We start from the raw sequence: 20,079 nt of genomic DNA, 5'->3' as shown, positions 1-20,079 counted from the left end.
CAGCCATAGGTTCACCTACTACCTCATATGTCATTTGTTAGCCTTCTTGTTTTGATGATTATTTATAAACAATTTACATCTAATATTATTTGTCTAGTGTTTGTGTTTTATATTTATTCTAGGCAAACAATATATTGGAGGTTGGATTGAATTACGCTATAATTATCATATCAAATGGAGGTTGGCGAAAATAGTGGTTGAAGCCTTGCAATTCAAGTTAAAGATCCAAGTTCAGCTTCGTCCGCAAGTGTACCAAGATAGGCTTCGTTGAAGATCACAAGCTTGGGTATAATTAGTTTAGGAGTTTATATTATGTGTGTTAAGTATTGTAAGCTCAATATCATATACACACACATTTTATTGGTTTCTATATATATATATATATATATATATATATATATAGTTTTATATATATAATATATATATATATATTACATACATGTTTTTGGGTTTTCATGTTCATAAATATGAAATAACATATTTCATATTTATTATTGTGTTTTGGTTTAATTCCATAGATATGAAACAAATATAATACATACTCATATGTTTCATATTCTATTGTATTTGAGAAAATATTGTATTCATTATTTATAGACTTCATAATAATAGTTTATATCTTCCATTAAGTCTATATAATCATTGTGTAAAGTTTCAAAACATAGTTTTTGTAGCATGTTTATTATCATATTTAAAATCATTTCCCAAAGTTTTATATTTTTCTGATTTTATTTGCTATTTTTAAAAGAGGTTTGAAAATCAGATTTCTGTTTAAAACGGACAGTGTGCATGTCTTGAGTCAACTCATGAACAGTGTTGAGTCGACTCATATACTATTGTGTAGTTTACATTTTGTTTCTGACGAGTCGACTCACAACATCATGAGTCGACCCATCAAGTTGAGTCGACTCATACCTATCATAAGTCGACTCATAAACTGTGTTGGAAAGTGTGTTTTGTTTCTGCTGAGCCGACCCATGACTTCATGAGTCGACTAATGCATGATGAGTCAACTCATGAATTTTATGAGTCGGCCCATAAGTTGATTTTTAGCCTGTAACGACTACTTATGAGTCGACTCATGAACAATACCGAGTCGACTCATAACACTGTAATGGCTATATTTCCAGACTATACTGTTTTTGGGTTTTTAGTCTTTTTACCTTGTTTTCTCTTGGCTTTGGGGTTCCTATAAATATCCCCACATATCCTCAGTTCTAAACAACTTAAGAGAATGTTTTAAGAAGGTTTAACAAGGGTTTAAAGTTTTATTTAGTGTTTGTTTAAAAAGCTTTTAAGCAACTGAGAGTTTGTTTTGTGAAAACAATTTCACAAGAGCTTGAGGAAGATCATCCATCGGTGTTTGAGCATCCAACTCTTATCTCTCTCTCTCTCTCTCTCTCTCTCTCTCTCTCTCTCTCTCTCTCTTGTTATCATAGAGAAGTTTTTCTAAACTCTATTTCTAGCTATTTATTATTTTGTTCATAATTTTCATAAGCTAGATTTAAATTGAGTTTGGTTTGATTTAATTTATCTCTTTGTTCACACACAACCTATTAAGCTTATTGTATTTATATTCATAGTATAATTGGGTTGTGGGGAGTTGTAACAATTGAGAGTGAGCTTAATTGAGTTCTCATCCATTGTAGAGAATAAATTTGTATTTGTGAGCCTTAATTGTGTAGATCACTTTGTAATACACTTGTACACCGAGAGGAATGTGTGGTAAGAGATGGGGTCATCCCAAGAGGAGTGCAGTAGGTGGTAATGCATAGAGAGAGGTTGTAATTCCTGACACTTAAGGGAGACACGGACTAGTGACCAACACTTAAGAGGGTGTAAAGTAGGATTGCAAGAGTGTGGATTGTAAAGTTTTTGGTTAGCTAGAAAATCATATTATGTGGTGTAAACGTTATTCGGGTAAGCGTAGAAAACCCGGTTATGATAATGGATTTCTCCCCGGTAGTGGGGAGCGGAGACGTAGGACGGAAGGTCCGAACTCCGTGATCATATTGCGTGTTTGTATTGTTTATATTGCCCTATCATAATTGTATCTTTAGTTTAAATTATTTACCCTTGTGTTAATTTATATATCTTTGCATATATTTCATCATATACCTCTTTACTAGGATATATCTCTTTGTTCATATTGTATATTCTTGCTCATAACATATTGTATATCAATCTTACAAGAATAATTCTTTAGTAAGTTTTAATTGGCATAAAATCGGATTAGATTAGCATAAGATCCTAATCACCCCCCTCTAGGGTCTAACATCATCCACTCATGTACAAAAACTAACTCATGGATTTTGGGTTTGGATGTCACACATCATCTCATGTTATCACAAAAACAACTCAATAACTAAACACCGACATAGAGATACCCTATTCGTCAATGTGTAAGGGAATCAAATGTTGTAGCAGATGCTCTTTCCAAGCTAGGTCACACCCTTCTCCAAACTTGGTATTTTTTCTCTAGAAGAGTTACCCATTCTGATTCAAAAGCTTTTATGGCTCGATAAGATGGGTCACCATTTCTATAGGGTCCGATAATAAGTGCTAGTTAAACATGGCGTTGAGGATTTGGTTTCGATCTTACCTTGGTTCTTGCATGCCCAGTTATGAAACCTGCTGGTGGTTCAGGAATAGTATGTGCTCTCTGGTCATGGTTTTTAGGATTGAATGCTCCATTTACAGGTTGATGTTACTATTGGATATGTATCATTGCGAGAATGAAGCTACCACGAGTTTGGCCTTTTAGTTTATTTTATTTTTTTAGGAGCTCCATGTGTATAGCTCAAAAATATTTTGTGATAGCTTTGCGTTATGTGTACTTTTGTATAGTGAGGGATGTCTCACTTCATGATGTACATGCTCCCAAGTTTTAGGGAGGTATCATGTAACTTTTAACTATTAATGAAATCTATATCTTATGAGAAAAATAAAACTCAATAACCAAACACCTCTTCCCCCTACCATCCTGGTCCACATAGCCCATGGTACACCATTACCCGTGACATCTGTTGGTCACCTCACAATTAACTCTGAATTCTCAGTCCCTAACATACGCCATGTCCTAAGTGACACATTGAATTTATTATCTGTCTCCAAAATTACTTTACATAATTATACTGTTACATTCACTACTACTTCTTGTGTCATAATGATCCTTGCACTAGACAAATGGTTGGGACTAGCCATAATTTGAATGACCTATACTATATGGACAAGCTCATTTTGCCTACTCCCACTGCCTCTGTTATTTGTCTTCTCAACTCCAAACCAACCACCTGTTATCTCTGGCATCGTCGCCTTCGTCACCTATCCCTTCCTCATCTTTGTACTCTCTCCTCAACCGATAAACTAGGAACCTTTTCCATAGATGTATTGTCTCCTTATATTGGCTGCAAGTTGGCAAAAAACTTGGTCCTTCCTTTTGAAATAAGCAATAAAACTGTATCTGCACCTTTCAAACTCATTCACACCGATATTTGAGGGTCATCCCCACACCCATCTCATGGTCAGAATCGCCAGTACATACTATTTATCGATAATCACTAGCGTTTTACTTGGATTTACTCGATGAAAAATAAATCTAATGCTTTTGAAATCTACAAGAACTTTGCAAACATGACCCTAACACAATTCTCTTCGCACATCAAAATTTTATGCTCAGACTCGAGGGGAGGATATATATCCCATTATTTCACAAAATTCTTAACCTCTCAAGGAACCTTTTCTCAAATCTCATGTCCATATGTCCATCAACAAAACGGTGTAGCCGAACAGCATCACCGATACATTCTAAAAACCACTAGATCCCTCCTCATATTTGCATCTATACCTATTCAATTCTGGGCTGAAGCCTTACTCCCGAGTGTCTATCTCATCACTATCTCATCAACCGCACTCCATCCTCCACTCTCCAAGTCTTACACACTCTCAACAACTATACAACTCACCACTAAACTTACAACTATACAACTCACCACTAAACTACTCCCATCTTCGAGTCTTTAGCTATACATGTTTTGTTCAACACTCACCTTCAGAATGCAACGTCATCTGTATTTTCCTTGGAAACAATATCCAGCCAAATACCGTGACCCTAACTTTACCTCCATTGCCTTCCACACCATATATATAATGACATTAGATAATGTGGAACCTAATTCTTATCATGATGCAGTTAAGTATCCTGAGTGGCAACATGCAATAAAAGATGAACTTACAACTCTTTAACAAACCCACACATAGGATCTCACATCTCTTCCTCTGAGAAAGGACCCCATTAGCTGCAAGTGGACCTACAAGATCAAGACCAGAGTAGACAGAACAATTGAGTGCCACAAGGCTTGGTCAATTACCCGAGGCTTCACACAACAATACAGAGTGGACTATGAGGAGACCTTTGCTCTAGTTGTCAAAATGACAACCATTCCCATACTACTCATTGTTGTTGCTGCCAAACAATAGCCATTATGCAAAATGGATGTAAAAGATGCTTTCTTACATGGACATCTCACTGAGGACATCTACATGACTCCACCTCCTGGACTTCTTAACTCTAAGGGTCTTGTTTGCCATCTACGATGAGCCATCTATAGCCTTAAATAGGCACCTTACGCATGGTTCGCTCGGTTCACACACGTCATATAACCAGTAGGCTTCCTTCCTAGTGAGAATGATTAGGCCATGTTCATCTCTTCCTCTGATGGACATCGTATAATTCTACTCCTATTTGTCGATGACATGATCATTACTAGTGACAACCCATCATCTATCATCCAAATCAAATCTCACCTCTTTTATGATAAAAGATCTAGGCGACTTATATTACTTCCTCGGGCTGGAGATCAATCACACTCCACAAGGCTACCATTTCTCTCAGTAGACGTTTTCTAAGGACATCATCAATAGTGCCAACCTAGCAGATCCCAAACCAGCTCGGACGACTCTTGAATTGAATGTGAAGCTCAAAGCCATTGACGATGACCCACTACCTGATGCCACACAATATCAATATCTTGTAGGAAGCCGAGTATACCTCACCCTCATTAGACCTAATATTTCACACGTTGTTCATGTTCTCAGTCAGTTTGTTGTTGCTCCACATTCCTCTCACCAAGCCACACTACTTTGTGTTCTATGATACCTTTGTAAGAATCCATGTAGGGCGATGTTCTTTTCAACATCATCATGACTAGGTAGGCAAAACTACAGACTGATGATCCACTACTGGCTATTGTACTTTTATGGGTGACTCCCTCATCTCTTGGAAATTCAAGAAACAAGATGACGTCTCTTGCTCCAATGCGGAATTAGAATATCATTCCATGGCGTCCACCACCATAGCATATCGTTTGGCTACAACGATTCCTTCTTGACATAGACATCCACTCCACAATGGCAACTCTTCTTCATTGTGACAACATGAGCACAATCAAAATCGACAACAATCTTGTATTTCATGGACGAATGAAGCATATTAAGATCGACAGTTATTTTACTCGTCATTGTTTTCTGGTTGGCACAATCTCACTTCCCGATGTGAATATTGACCTTCAGCTAGTAGATATATTCACCAAAGCTCATACCATACGACATGTTTCTTCTTAACAAACTACCATTGGTCAACCAAATTGCAGTTTGAGGAGGGTGTTAAATATTGTATATACAGATCTTGTTTAGTCCCACATTGGGTAGAGTAGTAAAACAATTCTATTTACGTTGTATATATAGACATCATTATCAATAAAGATAGATATCATTTTCTCCTGATTTGCTCTGCATTTAACATGACTAATAGCACAACCCAAAAGGCTTTTTTGCCCTCAAGTGAACTAATATTGTATTAATGCATATATTTAGGGGGGAAATACAAAATTTGGGTAGGAGTTGTCAAAAAAAGACATACTACTCTATACCTGTCACAATACAAGAAACTACATATTCATTTAACAAAACACATTCATAAAAAACTAAAACATCTAATAAACAAAAAATTCTTTCAACAAAGTATAAATAATAATTTTGCATGAAAAGGGTTCTTTTCAATATTAATCCCCTAAGTTTCTCAGATTTGAAATTAGTCCTCCAAAATCTTAATATTTAGAAATGAGTCTCCAATTATTCAAGTGCTTTGAAATTACATCATCTAGTAAGTACAAAAATATTACTAAAGTCATGAACATGACTCATTGACTTGATCTTCTCATCAATTTCTTATCCATTCACATCATATCTTTGTGTACTCGCACTTTCAAATTTGATTGTTCAAGTTGAGAGATTTAAACATATGTCTTAATCTCGATACTATATTGCTTCATGTATAGGGGTGGAAGTGAACCGAATAATTAATAAATAGTTCGGTTATTATTCGTCCAGATATTCGATCAAGTTTGATTCGATAGTTTATTTAGTACTAAACAAATAATTTTTAGTATTCAGCTTATAAATGAATAGAATTTAACCAAGGGTATGTTCAATTTAGTAGTTCATTAACTATTTGATAACTTTTTACATTTTAATCCTATTAATTGAACTTATTGCTAATATTACTTATCTAAATTTTTATTTACAAATGCTACCCATATAAATAGGTAAGAGTGGGTTCTAGGGCTAGGGTTTTCTCCTTTGTATGAGTTGTTTCTATCCGCCTCCACCCTTCAGCTCAGACTCTAGGGGTCGGTGGATCGCTCCTTTCTCCTCTCACAGTCTCTGCCGTCCCGCTCTCTACCCCATTGACTCCCGTTCTCTTTCCGTCGACTCTTGCTCCTTTTTCCTTTTGGCCTCCAGTCTCCGGCGTGCTATTCCCCCGTCAACGACTTGAAGATCTCATCCTTTGTTGACTCTATCTTTGCCCTGGAGTCATTCACTACTCCCCCCCCGCCCCCAACGTTCTCATCCGCCCCTCCGCTTGTGTCTCTACCCATCTCTACCTCCCCTAACTCAATGAAAGTCTAACAGCGTCACCTTTATCTCCCCAATCAATCACCTCTTCATCAAAATGTAAATCGAAGCTTAAAGTTACCATTTCATTAATTTTTAACTTAAATTAGTTGCTAAAGATTACTTCTTTATGCCTTTTGCAGATAATTTTACAGAAAATCTGATCTAATCTCTTGTGGATCTATAATTTCCTAAATTTTTTAGGTTTAATGTCTATATTTCTATAGAATGCACTATATGTTTGTTTTTAATTTCGAATAATTAATAAATAGGTATCAAATATTAAACAAATAATGTGGGGGAAATTATAGTATGGTGTTAAATGAATATTCACGAATAATTATCGAACGTGAATGAATGTTGTCAAATTGAATTTGAATAGTCATTTAGTATTCGACTCGAATATGATCACAAATTTGAATATATGAAAATGGACCGAATTAGAATTCGAATAGGTAGTTATTCGCTTCAATTCGGTCGTTTACCAGCCCTATTCATGTAGTTCGATACACACACGTGCACAAAACAAGCCATTAAAATTTTAATTAGTCTAAAATCTTGTTTATTTTTGGAGGAGTTTAGGGTCACATAATCTTCATTGATAGTTGATTGATAAGAAAAAAGCAGATTTTCCACAGGTAACACCCGTTAGAGGGCTGAAGTTGGTTGCGCTGACGTGTCCTCTAATATTCAAGTCAGTAAATAGCTTAAACAAGTTTATAGAATCTAATTTTAGGATGTTATACATGAATTTTTGCATACCTTCGAACAGTGAAGATTGCTCATTATTTATAAAGGGTTAACAAGATCACATTAGTAATATAACCAGGCATGTGCAGTTCGCTGATCAGATCGCACTTTACACGTGTCGACAGTCTGTTTAATGAGTCAGCTTTACATTTAATACGACAATACTAGAACGACTAAAGTGCTGACATCATTGAGTAGTCATAACTTTAGCTCGAAAAGTCAAAATGTCTCTAACCCAGCATTAAATGCGATGATGCTTGGGCGGCGGAGTATGGTTATTGAAGTTGATAGGTCATCGTCATTTGAGACATTTCTTAGCGAGAGCACGAGTAGAAGACACCTTTTGTCTAGGATTTGGGGTCTTCCTGCAGATCCCAGCTTGAAGACTCCTTTCATCTTGAACTTGGGCTGCCAGAGAGGTCGGCGATGCTCACACCCAAGTTGGGCTTTCAGATTTATAGGACTCGGTCAGTTAATCATGATACGTATCCGACTCTTAAGTCATTAGACTTAGTAATTCTCAGGATATAACAAAGTCCGTCTGCCAAACAGTAATGGTGAATCGGTCTTTGAAAATTAACGACGATGACTATTTCTTTTTCAACTCCGAGAAGAGACGTCTCTCCAAAAAGAGAAAATAAATCTTGGGCAAAAAAAGTGTGGTTGTTTTTTGGCTGCTCATGAAAACTAAAAGCGCAAAAAGGAAGAAAGAAAGAAAGTGTGTCAAAAAAGAAAAAAAGTAAGGGTAAATTTGTTCCAATATTTTAATTACCTCTAGATGATTAGTATCTGGATGTAAATGTGAGTACGATATCAGTTTAAATTAGTCATCATTCTGGATATTTCGTAGTACCACCTTAAAAATAGTTCGAACCAATTAAAAAAACATAATATTACTATAGCTTGATCATTATTTAAAGGTTAAAAACTGTTACTTCAGATTAAACATTGGATAAAGGGGCAAAAAAATTTTATTATAGCATATAGAGTATACTTATTCAAAATTTATACTGTAGCACAATATTTATGGGGAAAAAATCATTGCTGCTCCAACAATATCTATGGTTGAGACTGATAATATTTATGTAGCATAAATAATAATTTTAATATTCTGAATCATTTTGTAGCAAGAACACTGCAAACAATAACTTTAATATTCTAAATCATGGTGCAACTAGAGTAGTGTTTACTATAGCGCAAATAGTAATTTTTGAGTTTTGCTTTTAACTTAGAACTAATATGTTGACTGACTCCCAGTTAGAGAATCTAAAAACAGACTCGGAGAAAATATTGAAATCTACATGTAAGCATATAGCTCTGTAAGAATTGCTATTGTTCATACGTTACCAATTGACGAACATCAAAGGTAAACAAAGTTAAAATGAAATTATTTTGAATCATTCTGTAGCAAAGGGCAGTAATTTGAATATTATGAATAATTTTGCAGTAGGAACACTGTAAACAGTAACTTTAACGTTCTGAATCATCATGCGACGAGAGCGCAGATAGATATGTCGAGATAAAGTTGTTGCCTTGGCCAGGCAAACCCCTAAACCCTCATCTCCCTCTCCCGCTACGATCACCGCCCATCACTCCCCTTTCTTCTTACCACCGCCGATGAATCTCCAATACCTTCCCGCAAGCGGTTATCTCCACCGCCGGAGTCCGGTTACCGCCTCCTCCAGTCCACGTAAGCTCTCTCCACCTCTTTCTAGCTTTTCTCCGAGCATAATTAACACAACCCCCTTGTCAGTCCCCAAAATTTCTTCCAAGCCCCCTTCACTTCCCTCCCTCCTGAAAACCCTAGACTCCACCAACCTTCAATCGATCCCCACTGAAACCTTAGACTCCCTCCTCTCGAATCTCACCCCCAAGGAGCAAACCGTAGTTCTCAAATCACAGCGGAATTGGAGGCAGCTCCTTCTCGTTTTCAACCGGTTCAGATCTCAGATTAGCTACAACCCTAACCCAATTCATTACAATATAGCACTGAGAGCGTTGGGGAAGGCTAAGAAATGGGATGAGTTGAGGATTTATTGGGTTCAGATGGAGAAAGATGGGGTTTTTCCAACTAACAACACTTATGGAACCCTAATTGATGTTTTTTCTAAGGGAGGTTTGGTAAAGGAGGCTCTTTTATGGCTCAAACACATGAAATCTAGGGGGGTTTTCCCCGATGAGGTCACGATGAATACTGTGGTTAGGGTTTTGAAGGATTCGGGGAAATTCGATGTTGGTGAGAAGTTCTTTAAGAGTTGGTGTAGAGGGAAGATTGAATTGGATATTGTTGATCTTGGGTCGGGCTGGGAACAGGGATTTTCGAGAGAGAATAAGCCTAGGCTTGCTGCTACTTACAATACATTGATTGATTTGTATGGGAAAGCTGGGAGATTGCAGGATGCTTCGGATTGCTTTAAAGAGATGTTGATATCAGGAGTTGAGCCTGATGCTTTCACTTTCAATACCATGATTAATATTTGTGGGTCTTGTGGGCAGTTATCTGAGGCTGAATCTTTGCTGGAGAAGATGGAGGAGAGGAGAATTAAACCGGATACTAAAACATATAACATTTTTATGTCTCTTTATGCTTCAAGAGGGAATGTTGATGGTGTATTGAGATGTTATAGGAGGATTAGAGAGATTGGTCTTCGTCATGATGTTGTGAGTTCTAGGATAATATTGCAAGTATTATGTGAGAAGAAGATGGTTCATGATGCGGAGAATGTGATTGCGGATATCATGGCGATGGGTGGAAATATTGATGAGCAGTGTCTGCCTGTTATAATAAAAATGTACATTGATGAAGGATTGCTTAGTGAGGCAAGTATCTTTTTCGAGAAATATTGTTTTGGGAGGGAGATTTCTTCTAAGAATTATGCAGCTCTTATGGATGCTTATGCAGAAAAAGGATGTTGGAAGGAAGCAGAGGATGTCTTCTATGCAGAGATGACTAGAGAAAGAAATAAGGATATAATTGAGTATAATGTAATGTTAAAAGCTTATGGTAAGGCTAAGCTTTATGATAAAGCTCTCAACTTGTTTGAGAGCATGAGAAATTGTGGAACCCCACCAGATGAATGCACTTATAACACATTAATACAAATGCTTTGTGGGGCTGAATTGCTGGACAGAGCAACAGAACTCTTGAGAAATATGAAAGAGGCTGGATTCAGACCGAGATGCGAGACTTTTTCTGCTATAATTTCTGGTTATTGTCACACCGGTTTTGTTTCTGGGGCTGTTGAGGTCTACCAAGAAATGAAGGCATCTGGTGTGGAGCCAATGGGGAAAAAATCATTGCTGCTCCAACAATATCTATGGTTGAGACTGATAATATTTATGTAGCATAAATAATAATTTTAATATTCTGAATCATTTTGTAGCAAGAACACTGCAAACAATAACTTTAATATTCTAAATCATGGTGCAACTAGAGTAGTGTTTACTATAGCGCAAATAGTAATTTTTGAGTTTTGCTTTTAACTTAGAACTAATATGTTGACTGACTCCCAGTTAGAGAATCTAAAAACAGACTCGGAGAAAATATTGAAATCTACATGTAAGCATATAGCTCTGTAAGAATTGCTATTGTTCATACGTTACCAATTGACGAACATCAAAGGTAAACAAAGTTAAAATGAAATTATTTTGAATCATTCTGTAGCAAAGGGCAGTAATTTGAATATTATGAATAATTTTGCAGTAGGAACACTGTAAACAGTAACTTTAACGTTCTGAATCATCATGCGACGAGAGCGCAGATAGATATGTCGAGATAAAGTTGTTGCCTTGGCCAGGCAAACCCCTAAACCCTCATCTCCCTCTCCCGCTACGATCACCGCCCATCACTCCCCTTTCTTCTTACCACCGCCGATGAATCTCCAATACCTTCCCGCAAGCGGTTATCTCCACCGCCGGAGTCCGGTTACCGCCTCCTCCAGTCCACGTAAGCTCTCTCCACCTCTTTCTAGCTTTTCTCCGAGCATAATTAACACAACCCCCTTGTCAGTCCCCAAAATTTCTTCCAAGCCCCCTTCACTTCCCTCCCTCCTGAAAACCCTAGACTCCACCAACCTTCAATCGATCCCCACTGAAACCTTAGACTCCCTCCTCTCGAATCTCACCCCCAAGGAGCAAACCGTAGTTCTCAAATCACAGCGGAATTGGAGGCAGCTCCTTCTCGTTTTCAACCGGTTCAGATCTCAGATTAGCTACAACCCTAACCCAATTCATTACAATATAGCACTGAGAGCGTTGGGGAAGGCTAAGAAATGGGATGAGTTGAGGATTTATTGGGTTCAGATGGAGAAAGATGGGGTTTTTCCAACTAACAACACTTATGGAACCCTAATTGATGTTTTTTCTAAGGGAGGTTTGGTAAAGGAGGCTCTTTTATGGCTCAAACACATGAAATCTAGGGGGGTTTTCCCCGATGAGGTCACGATGAATACTGTGGTTAGGGTTTTGAAGGATTCGGGGAAATTCGATGTTGGTGAGAAGTTCTTTAAGAGTTGGTGTAGAGGGAAGATTGAATTGGATATTGTTGATCTTGGGTCGGGCTGGGAACAGGGATTTTCGAGAGAGAATAAGCCTAGGCTTGCTGCTACTTACAATACATTGATTGATTTGTATGGGAAAGCTGGGAGATTGCAGGATGCTTCGGATTGCTTTAAAGAGATGTTGATATCAGGAGTTGAGCCTGATGCTTTCACTTTCAATACCATGATTAATATTTGTGGGTCTTGTGGGCAGTTATCTGAGGCTGAATCTTTGCTGGAGAAGATGGAGGAGAGGAGAATTAAACCGGATACTAAAACATATAACATTTTTATGTCTCTTTATGCTTCAAGAGGGAATGTTGATGGTGTATTGAGATGTTATAGGAGGATTAGAGAGATTGGTCTTCGTCATGATGTTGTGAGTTCTAGGATAATATTGCAAGTATTATGTGAGAAGAAGATGGTTCATGATGCGGAGAATGTGATTGCGGATATCATGGCGATGGGTGGAAATATTGATGAGCAGTGTCTGCCTGTTATAATAAAAATGTACATTGATGAAGGATTGCTTAGTGAGGCAAGTATCTTTTTCGAGAAATATTGTTTTGGGAGGGAGATTTCTTCTAAGAATTATGCAGCTCTTATGGATGCTTATGCAGAAAAAGGATGTTGGAAGGAAGCAGAGGATGTCTTCTATGCAGAGATGACTAGAGAAAGAAATAAGGATATAATTGAGTATAATGTAATGTTAAAAGCTTATGGTAAGGCTAAGCTTTATGATAAAGCTCTCAACTTGTTTGAGAGCATGAGAAATTGTGGAACCCCACCAGATGAATGCACTTATAACACATTAATACAAATGCTTTGTGGGGCTGAATTGCTGGACAGAGCAACAGAACTCTTGAGAAATATGAAAGAGGCTGGATTCAGACCGAGATGCGAGACTTTTTCTGCTATAATTTCTGGTTATTGTCACACCGGTTTTGTTTCTGGGGCTGTTGAGGTCTACCAAGAAATGAAGGCATCTGGTGTGGAGCCAAATGAAATTGTTTACGGGTCATTAATAGATGGGTTTGCTGAGTCTGGAAGAACTGAGGATGCAATTAATTATTTCAAAATAATGGAAGCATCTGGACTTACAGTTAATCGAATAGTCCTTACTTCTCTGATTAAGGCTTATACTAAGGCCAGCAGCTGGAAAGAGGCACAAGAGGTGTATGCAAAAATAAAGAACTTGGATGGTGGTCCTGATACAATTGCCTCAAATTGTATGATCAATCTTTATGCTGGACTTGGGATGGTGAATGAAGCTAAGTTGATATTCGAGGACTTGAGGAGAGATGGTCAGGCTGATGGTGTTTCTTATGCCACTATGATGTATCTTTACAAAAATATGGGCTTATTAGATGAGGCAACCTATATTGCTGAGGAGGCACAACTCTCAGGCTTATTGACTGATTGTGCTTCTTACAATAATGTCATGACTTCTTATGCTAATAGTGGAAAGCTAAAAGAATGTGCAATGTTGTTAAATCAAATGTTGAGTCGCAGAATTATTCCGGATTCTTCGACATTCAAAATTTTATTTACCATATTGAAAAAGGGTGGCCTTGCACCTGAGGCAGTATTGCAGTTGGAGTCATCCTACACTGCAGGAAAACCATTTGCTAGGCAGGCTATAATAACTTCCATATTTTCCATGGCGGAGTTTCATTCTCTTGCACTAAAATCTTGCGAAGCCTTCTTGAAGGCTGAGGTTCGTGTTGATACGTTTGCTTATAATGTTGCTATTCATGCTTATGGAGCTGCAGATGAGGTTGATAAAGCCCTGAGTATTTTCATGAAGATGCAAGATGTGGGGTTAGAGACAGACCTTGTTACTTACATTTATTTGGCGTTTTTTTATGGTAAAGGGTCTATTAAAATATGGCGACATGGAACCTAACCAGTCTCTTTACACGGCATTGATAGATGCTTACTTAAATGCAGGCAAGGATGATCTTGCAAAATTGGTTGATCAAGAGATGCGGTTTAGCATTTATGCTGAAGATGGCAGTGAATCAGGAGTTGAAGATGATTAATGATTGTGTACTTCTTAGTGTTCCTTGGACGAGTAGGGTTCTAAATTTTTATCCCCTATGCTTCTATGAGAATGTTGTTGAATAATGTCAAAATATGGAATATTCCATTTCCCGCTAGATGTTTTCTAAGCCTATTATTTATAAAGTGTGACTATTGTTAAAATATGGGGACATGGACGCTAACCAGTCTCTTTCCAAGGCATTGAGAGATTCTCACTTAAATGCAAGCAAGGACGATCTTGCAAATTGGTTGATCGAGAGTTGTGGTTTAGCATTTATGTCGAAGATGGCAGTGAATCAGGAGCTGAAGATGATTAATGATCGTGTACTTGTTACATTCCAAGAACTAGTATGGTTTTAATTTTTTATCTCTATGCTACTGTGGGAATGGTGTTCAATAATGTCAAAATTTGGAATATTCCACTTCCTGCTTGATGTTTACGAAGTCTATTTTGTTTATAAAAGTGCGACTATTGTTGACCTCCAAGGAAGACAGACTATGCTGGTAGAGGATTGATATTTTTGAATTTACAGTGGTTGACACGGAGTGGCTTGGATTTGTTGGTACAACTTCATTGTCCAAAGACTTAACTACCAGAGGCGTCCTATAGGAGACTACTGCTGGGTTATAGCCTTAATAGGGTGCCTTCATATAATGTGTCAAGGTGGTATGCAAAATATTAAATATTTAATTTGCAAATGGCTGCATTTCTCTGAGGTGCGAGGCATTTGGAGTGACATTTAGTACAGTCACACTTGTAATCATTTCTGATTTCTGTAAACTGGTATCTTCTAAAGTGGTAGCCCTTTCCACAACTATGGGAGCTTTTTTTTTCAGTCATAAGATGGTACCCTTTTAAACAACAGAAAGTGAATCAACAGAATAGGTGACAAACTGGAAACTTTCAGAAAGTGAATCACAATACGTGAATCAATAGAATAGGTGACAAACTGGAAACTTTCAGAAAGTGAATCACAATAAGAGGATTTCTGTGAAGTGTGAAGTATTGACATGAATATGCATCATGTGATACTCAGAAAGTTTGGATTAAGATATTTGGACTGTAATAATGGATCTCTTGCAAGGCACGGATCTTTTGCTTAGGGCTTTTGGTTACTTGATGCCTGGAGATATGTGAGAATCTTTGACTCCGTGAAAGTCTCTTATTGCTAAGTCAATCAGTGTGCTGATTTATCTGCCAATAGAGGTTGATTCACTGAGGCGTATGGACTTCAAATTTCCTTCCTGAACTGTTGTTTGCAAAGAAGATTGCTAACAGGTCAGAGGTTTCTCCCATAAGATGTAATTTTTTTTATTATTACTTTCCACTTGGTCAAGAAAAACGTTATCAGGAATCTGTAGGACCACAAGGGTTTTAATTGTGTTTAAAAGCTATTGTAATGTTATATTGTTCTAGACCAATTATGCAATACAATTTTATTGTGAGAAATTTTTGAAAAAGGCTCGTTTCGTAATTTTATGAGCAATCAACATTTTTGTGTTTTAACTAGCAAAATCAACCTCTTTTTGACCACATTATCACTGCTGGCCAAAAAGAGATCGATTTTGCAAAATATAATCTTCAAAATACATGGACTAGTAGTCTCATGTATTTAGAGGTTGTTAATTAAGAAGTAACCACTTCTATGTAGTTCCGTTTACACATAAGCAACTAACTAGTTGGTAATTAGTTATTGTTAAATACACGGGACTACTTGTTAAATACACGGGACTAGTAGTCCCGTGTATTTTAAACATTGTAGTTTGCAAAATTGACCTCTTTTGGCCAGCTATGATGACGTGACAAAAAAGAGGTCGATTTTGCTAATTAAAACACAAAAAGGTCGATTTTGCTCATAGAATTGCAAAATGGGTCTTTTAAAAAATATTCTCCATTTTATGTAGGTTAATAAGATAGGTAACTCCTGTCAGAATCTAGATCATAAATTCATTGTGCCTTGTTTGGTCATAAGTAGAAGTGAGTATGATATGTTTCTGTTCCTTATTTATAATATGAAATGGAGTTTACTGTTATTTAACATTTGATGTCTAGCTTCAGATAGTTCCCACCCCCAACCCCCACTCCCATCAACCTTCTTTTAAATAGTGCAAAATGAAAAGTTGAAAACTGAGTGTTTGCATCCATGTTTATCACTGTTTCTTCATCAAATTAACACGACAACAGCAGCGACAACAACAAAAACAAATCCTTTTATTCTGATTTTTTTGGCAGACTACATGAATCAAATATTTTTTGTTTAGCTCTGTTTACCTCCTTTGCTAAATTAATCACTATTGTATATTTCTTAATTACTTTTAACCAAATTCTCTTAATCTTATCTCTAGTCTTCCTTGCTCCATTAATTTAATCTTATCACCTCACTTCATTTGTGCATTTTGTGGCCTAACCATTAGTCGATTCTCTCTCATTTTATACTCAATGGAGAAATCTCTAACTTCTTATGAGTATGCTCATTTCTTATCCTATCTCTTAATGTATATCCACAAGTCTTGTAGCGTTCTCATTTCTGCAATTTTTATTTTTTGCACATATAGTTTCTTATGTTTCCCGACGGAATGATCCATTTAAGTAATATATTGTATGATTCTCTTGTCTTGAACATAAGATTGATTGTATTGTTGTATGACTCCTATTTATTAAAGCAACAACACACACTCTTCTTTTCCTTCTATAAAATCTATGAAACTATTCTAAGAAGAAATATATGATGAATAGTTAGTTGCATCAAGTGAAATTGTACCACAAGTGTCACCTAGAAGTACAAGGAGTCTTAGATCTCTCCTAATGTTACCTAAGTTCGGTAGAACTGAGGAGTGATCAAGGAATCGCTTGGAGGTTTTCACAGTCTGCCAATTCTGTACGTGATAATTGAATAAAGTTGTTAGAAGAAAACACTAGAATGTTTCCAGTGTTGGATTCTCGCCAATGGCATAACTGTATGAAATTAGTGGAGATGCTATAATCTCTAAGGGTGAGAAGTTTTAAATGAATACATGGAGATCATCTTCAATCAAGATAAAGTTTATAAGCTTTACAGAACCTACCAAAACAAAAAGCCTTATAAAGTAATGTAGAATAGATGAGGCATCATTTTCTGAGGCTCCTTAGTTGCTGCGATATAATCTATTACGGTTGGTACAATTCTGACCAATGCAAGGCATTAAGGCATTTTCTAATACCTCGACGTTCTATGAGCTTGCTTATAGGACAAATAGATAGTTCGATAGTTCTACAGTCAACCGAGGGAAAATGGTCCATAATTCAAATGTCATTAGGAAGGAAACATAAAAGGGTTCATAATTTGAATGGCTGATTGTCTTCAGGTGCCCTAATAAGAAAACCCTGCATGACTTTGTAATTCTTAACCCAAAAACCATATGGGAAGCTTGGTCTGTAGTCCAGTCTCTCAGTCAGTGACATATTTCTGCATAAAGAAACTTGCAAGTTCTGTAATCACTAATCAGAGCAGGCAATTTGAGAAAACTAAGCTCAAATGCTAACAAACATAAGAAAGATTTATTTATTTATTTATTATTAGAATTAATATAAAACTATAATTCTCTACTCTCACCATAACTTCGGAGTTTTAATGTAATGGTTAGAGGGATTAAATCTAAGATGGTATCAGAGCAACCCATGTTTAAATCCCACCAGCCATGAATTTTACGCGGATTTTCTAAAAAATTGACACTTCTACGTGAGTCCAGGTTCCCCCCATAAAAAGGGTGTTCAACCTGTGGGGGCATATTAGAATTAATATAAAACTATAATTCTCGACTGTCATCATAACTTCAGAGTTTTGGTCTAATGGTTAGAGGAACTAAATCTAAGAATTATATATCTTTTGTTATGTACAAATAAATGTTGTGGATCCCTATATATTGCTGCCAACATTTAATAGCTATTTTGTTACAATTTATCATTATAAATTAATATGGGGACATGATATTTTGTTACAATTTATCATTACAATTTATATTTTATAGCCTTCAGGAATTTACAGCATGTGTTCAGTCCGGGACATGGTCAAAAGGAAGTGTTAAAGCCTAGATTTATACAATTTAGTTTCCTGCCTATAAAGTTTCTATTTACTGGAAATTTAACAAGATAAGGATCAGTTTTGATTACACTATTATTGAAATACCAATGATATTGTTATCATCAATGCAAATTATTTAATTATCACAATATTGCATTAAAAAAAATCTTCTTTACTTGTCTATTGATTTATAGATACCAAACTTTCTGAAGATGTGAAGAATAAATAGCATGGCTAGCTGGAAGAGGAACTGAGCAAGTTCATGTTTTTGTCCTAACATAGTTCTCTGCTAACCATAATTTCAAGCTCACAGGCTTCTGATAATCTCCTTCTATGACATGTAAAAGCATCTGGTACTTTCTCCTCGACATGCACTGCACCTGAAAAGAAGAAGAGAAAAATCTGGATGCTGTTCTAGGAAGCTTGTGGGCCCATGTAGTTGGTCTTCTTTCTCTGGATGCATGGGGAGGTCAATGCATGTTTTCTCCTATTTCCTTTTCCCCCCTTGAATTAATGCTTTTTGTTGTTTCATTCTAACCATATTAGTGTCAAACACAAGGTGTTGCAGGCTAGTAACGTTACTGGTTATGTCACATGCTTCTTGTGTTGCCATTCTTCTTCTCTTTAGCAAGCCTATTAATGTCGGTTCATTCAACCTTTCCCCATTCACTAACTCCATATTTCTTAATTCTATTCATCCTCCTATCCTCACCATGGACAACAAGAGAAGGAGCAATCTGAGCTTCCTCCATGACTTCATCATTCAACGCATCTTCTTCCTCCCAACAAAAAATCCATCAGAACCTGCATTCTCTCCAAACAATTTTACAATACTTGGGCCTTTGTTCCAGTTGTGAATTTTTCCGTTGCTTCTGATCAGAGCCTCGTCAATGATAGTGTTAGCTTGTGTGTTGATTATACAATAGCTTACGATATTCAAGAAGCAGAGATCAACCTTAACTGGGAAACCGATGCCGAGATACTTGAACTTCTCTATCACTGCCAATCCCTTGAGTCTTTGACTCTTAAAGGCAGTTCTTTTCTGCCCTCTCCAGCTGCCAGAACCCCTTACTTGCTATTTTCACAATCTTAGAATCCTAAACCTCGTGCTTAGCAATCTAGTTCCTGCGGATTCTATGTGGAAATCATATCCAACTGTTGCAATCTAGAACCCCAGTTCTTGTTGCTGTGTGCTTTGAGCTTATTAAAAAATTTGGGCCCAGTCTTAGGATTGGAGTTCTCTTTTCTCCGTTGTTTCAAAGTACTTGTTATTTGCCCTGTGTTGAGTATTTCACACTTGAGATTGGAGAAAGACTGGAGCATTTTCATAATGATATACCTTGTTTGCGAAAGACGGAAATTGTAATGCCTGCTATCAACTCTGAGAGTTATTTGTTTTGGCTCCAACTCCCAACTTCTTAAAGGTGTTATGTATGCATCTAGTCATCACTTCATTTATGTAGATTATATGGTATGATTCATTATTACCTGATATGGAATTTCTGTAAGTACCAATGTTTATGTCAATATAAATGTACTTCACTTCAGAAGAAGGTAAAGTTGAGTTGCTTGTAGGAGATTAGTATATCTTTGTCTGGTTATTACAAAAGTACTGGGGAAAAAAATGAATACAGTTTGTATCGCAGTATTTCTTGCAATACCATTGAAAATTTCTCTTCCACATGATAATGAGAATTCAAATTAAATTTCATGCTTCATGCCTTCTTTCATTT

General features: G+C 36.8%; 2 protein-coding genes across 2 annotated transcripts; both read left to right on the top strand.

Annotated features, from left to right (window-relative positions):
* On the top strand, window positions 9,322-11,049 carry LOC109821729 (pentatricopeptide repeat-containing protein At1g73710-like). Its single transcript, XM_020387892.1, has one exon. The coding sequence runs from the start codon at window positions 9,322-9,324 to the stop codon at window positions 11,047-11,049; it is 1,728 nt and encodes a 575-aa protein (XP_020243481.1).
* On the top strand, window positions 11,435-19,931 carry LOC109822317 (pentatricopeptide repeat-containing protein At1g73710-like). Its single transcript, XM_020388501.1, is given in 3 exon segments — window positions 11,435-14,120; window positions 14,122-15,564; window positions 18,541-19,931. Coding segments are annotated over 2 exon segments (2,706 nt in total). The 5' UTR covers window positions 11,435-11,577; the 3' UTR covers window positions 14,285-15,564; window positions 18,541-19,931.

The sequence above is a fragment of the Asparagus officinalis genome, chromosome 8, assembly GCF_001876935.1.
Source record: "Asparagus officinalis chromosome 8, Aspof.V1, whole genome shotgun sequence".
Classification (NCBI taxonomy): Eukaryota; Viridiplantae; Streptophyta; class Magnoliopsida; order Asparagales; family Asparagaceae; genus Asparagus; species Asparagus officinalis.
Note: the sequence above shows the minus strand (reverse complement) of the source record. Positions and strands in the feature narration are given on the sequence as shown.

Bases quoted from the DNA above. Each gene is read 5' to 3' on its own strand.
- LOC109821729 (XM_020387892.1), top strand. From the start codon at position 9,322: ATGAATCTCCAATACCTTCCCGCAAGCGGTTATCTCCACCGCCGGAGT.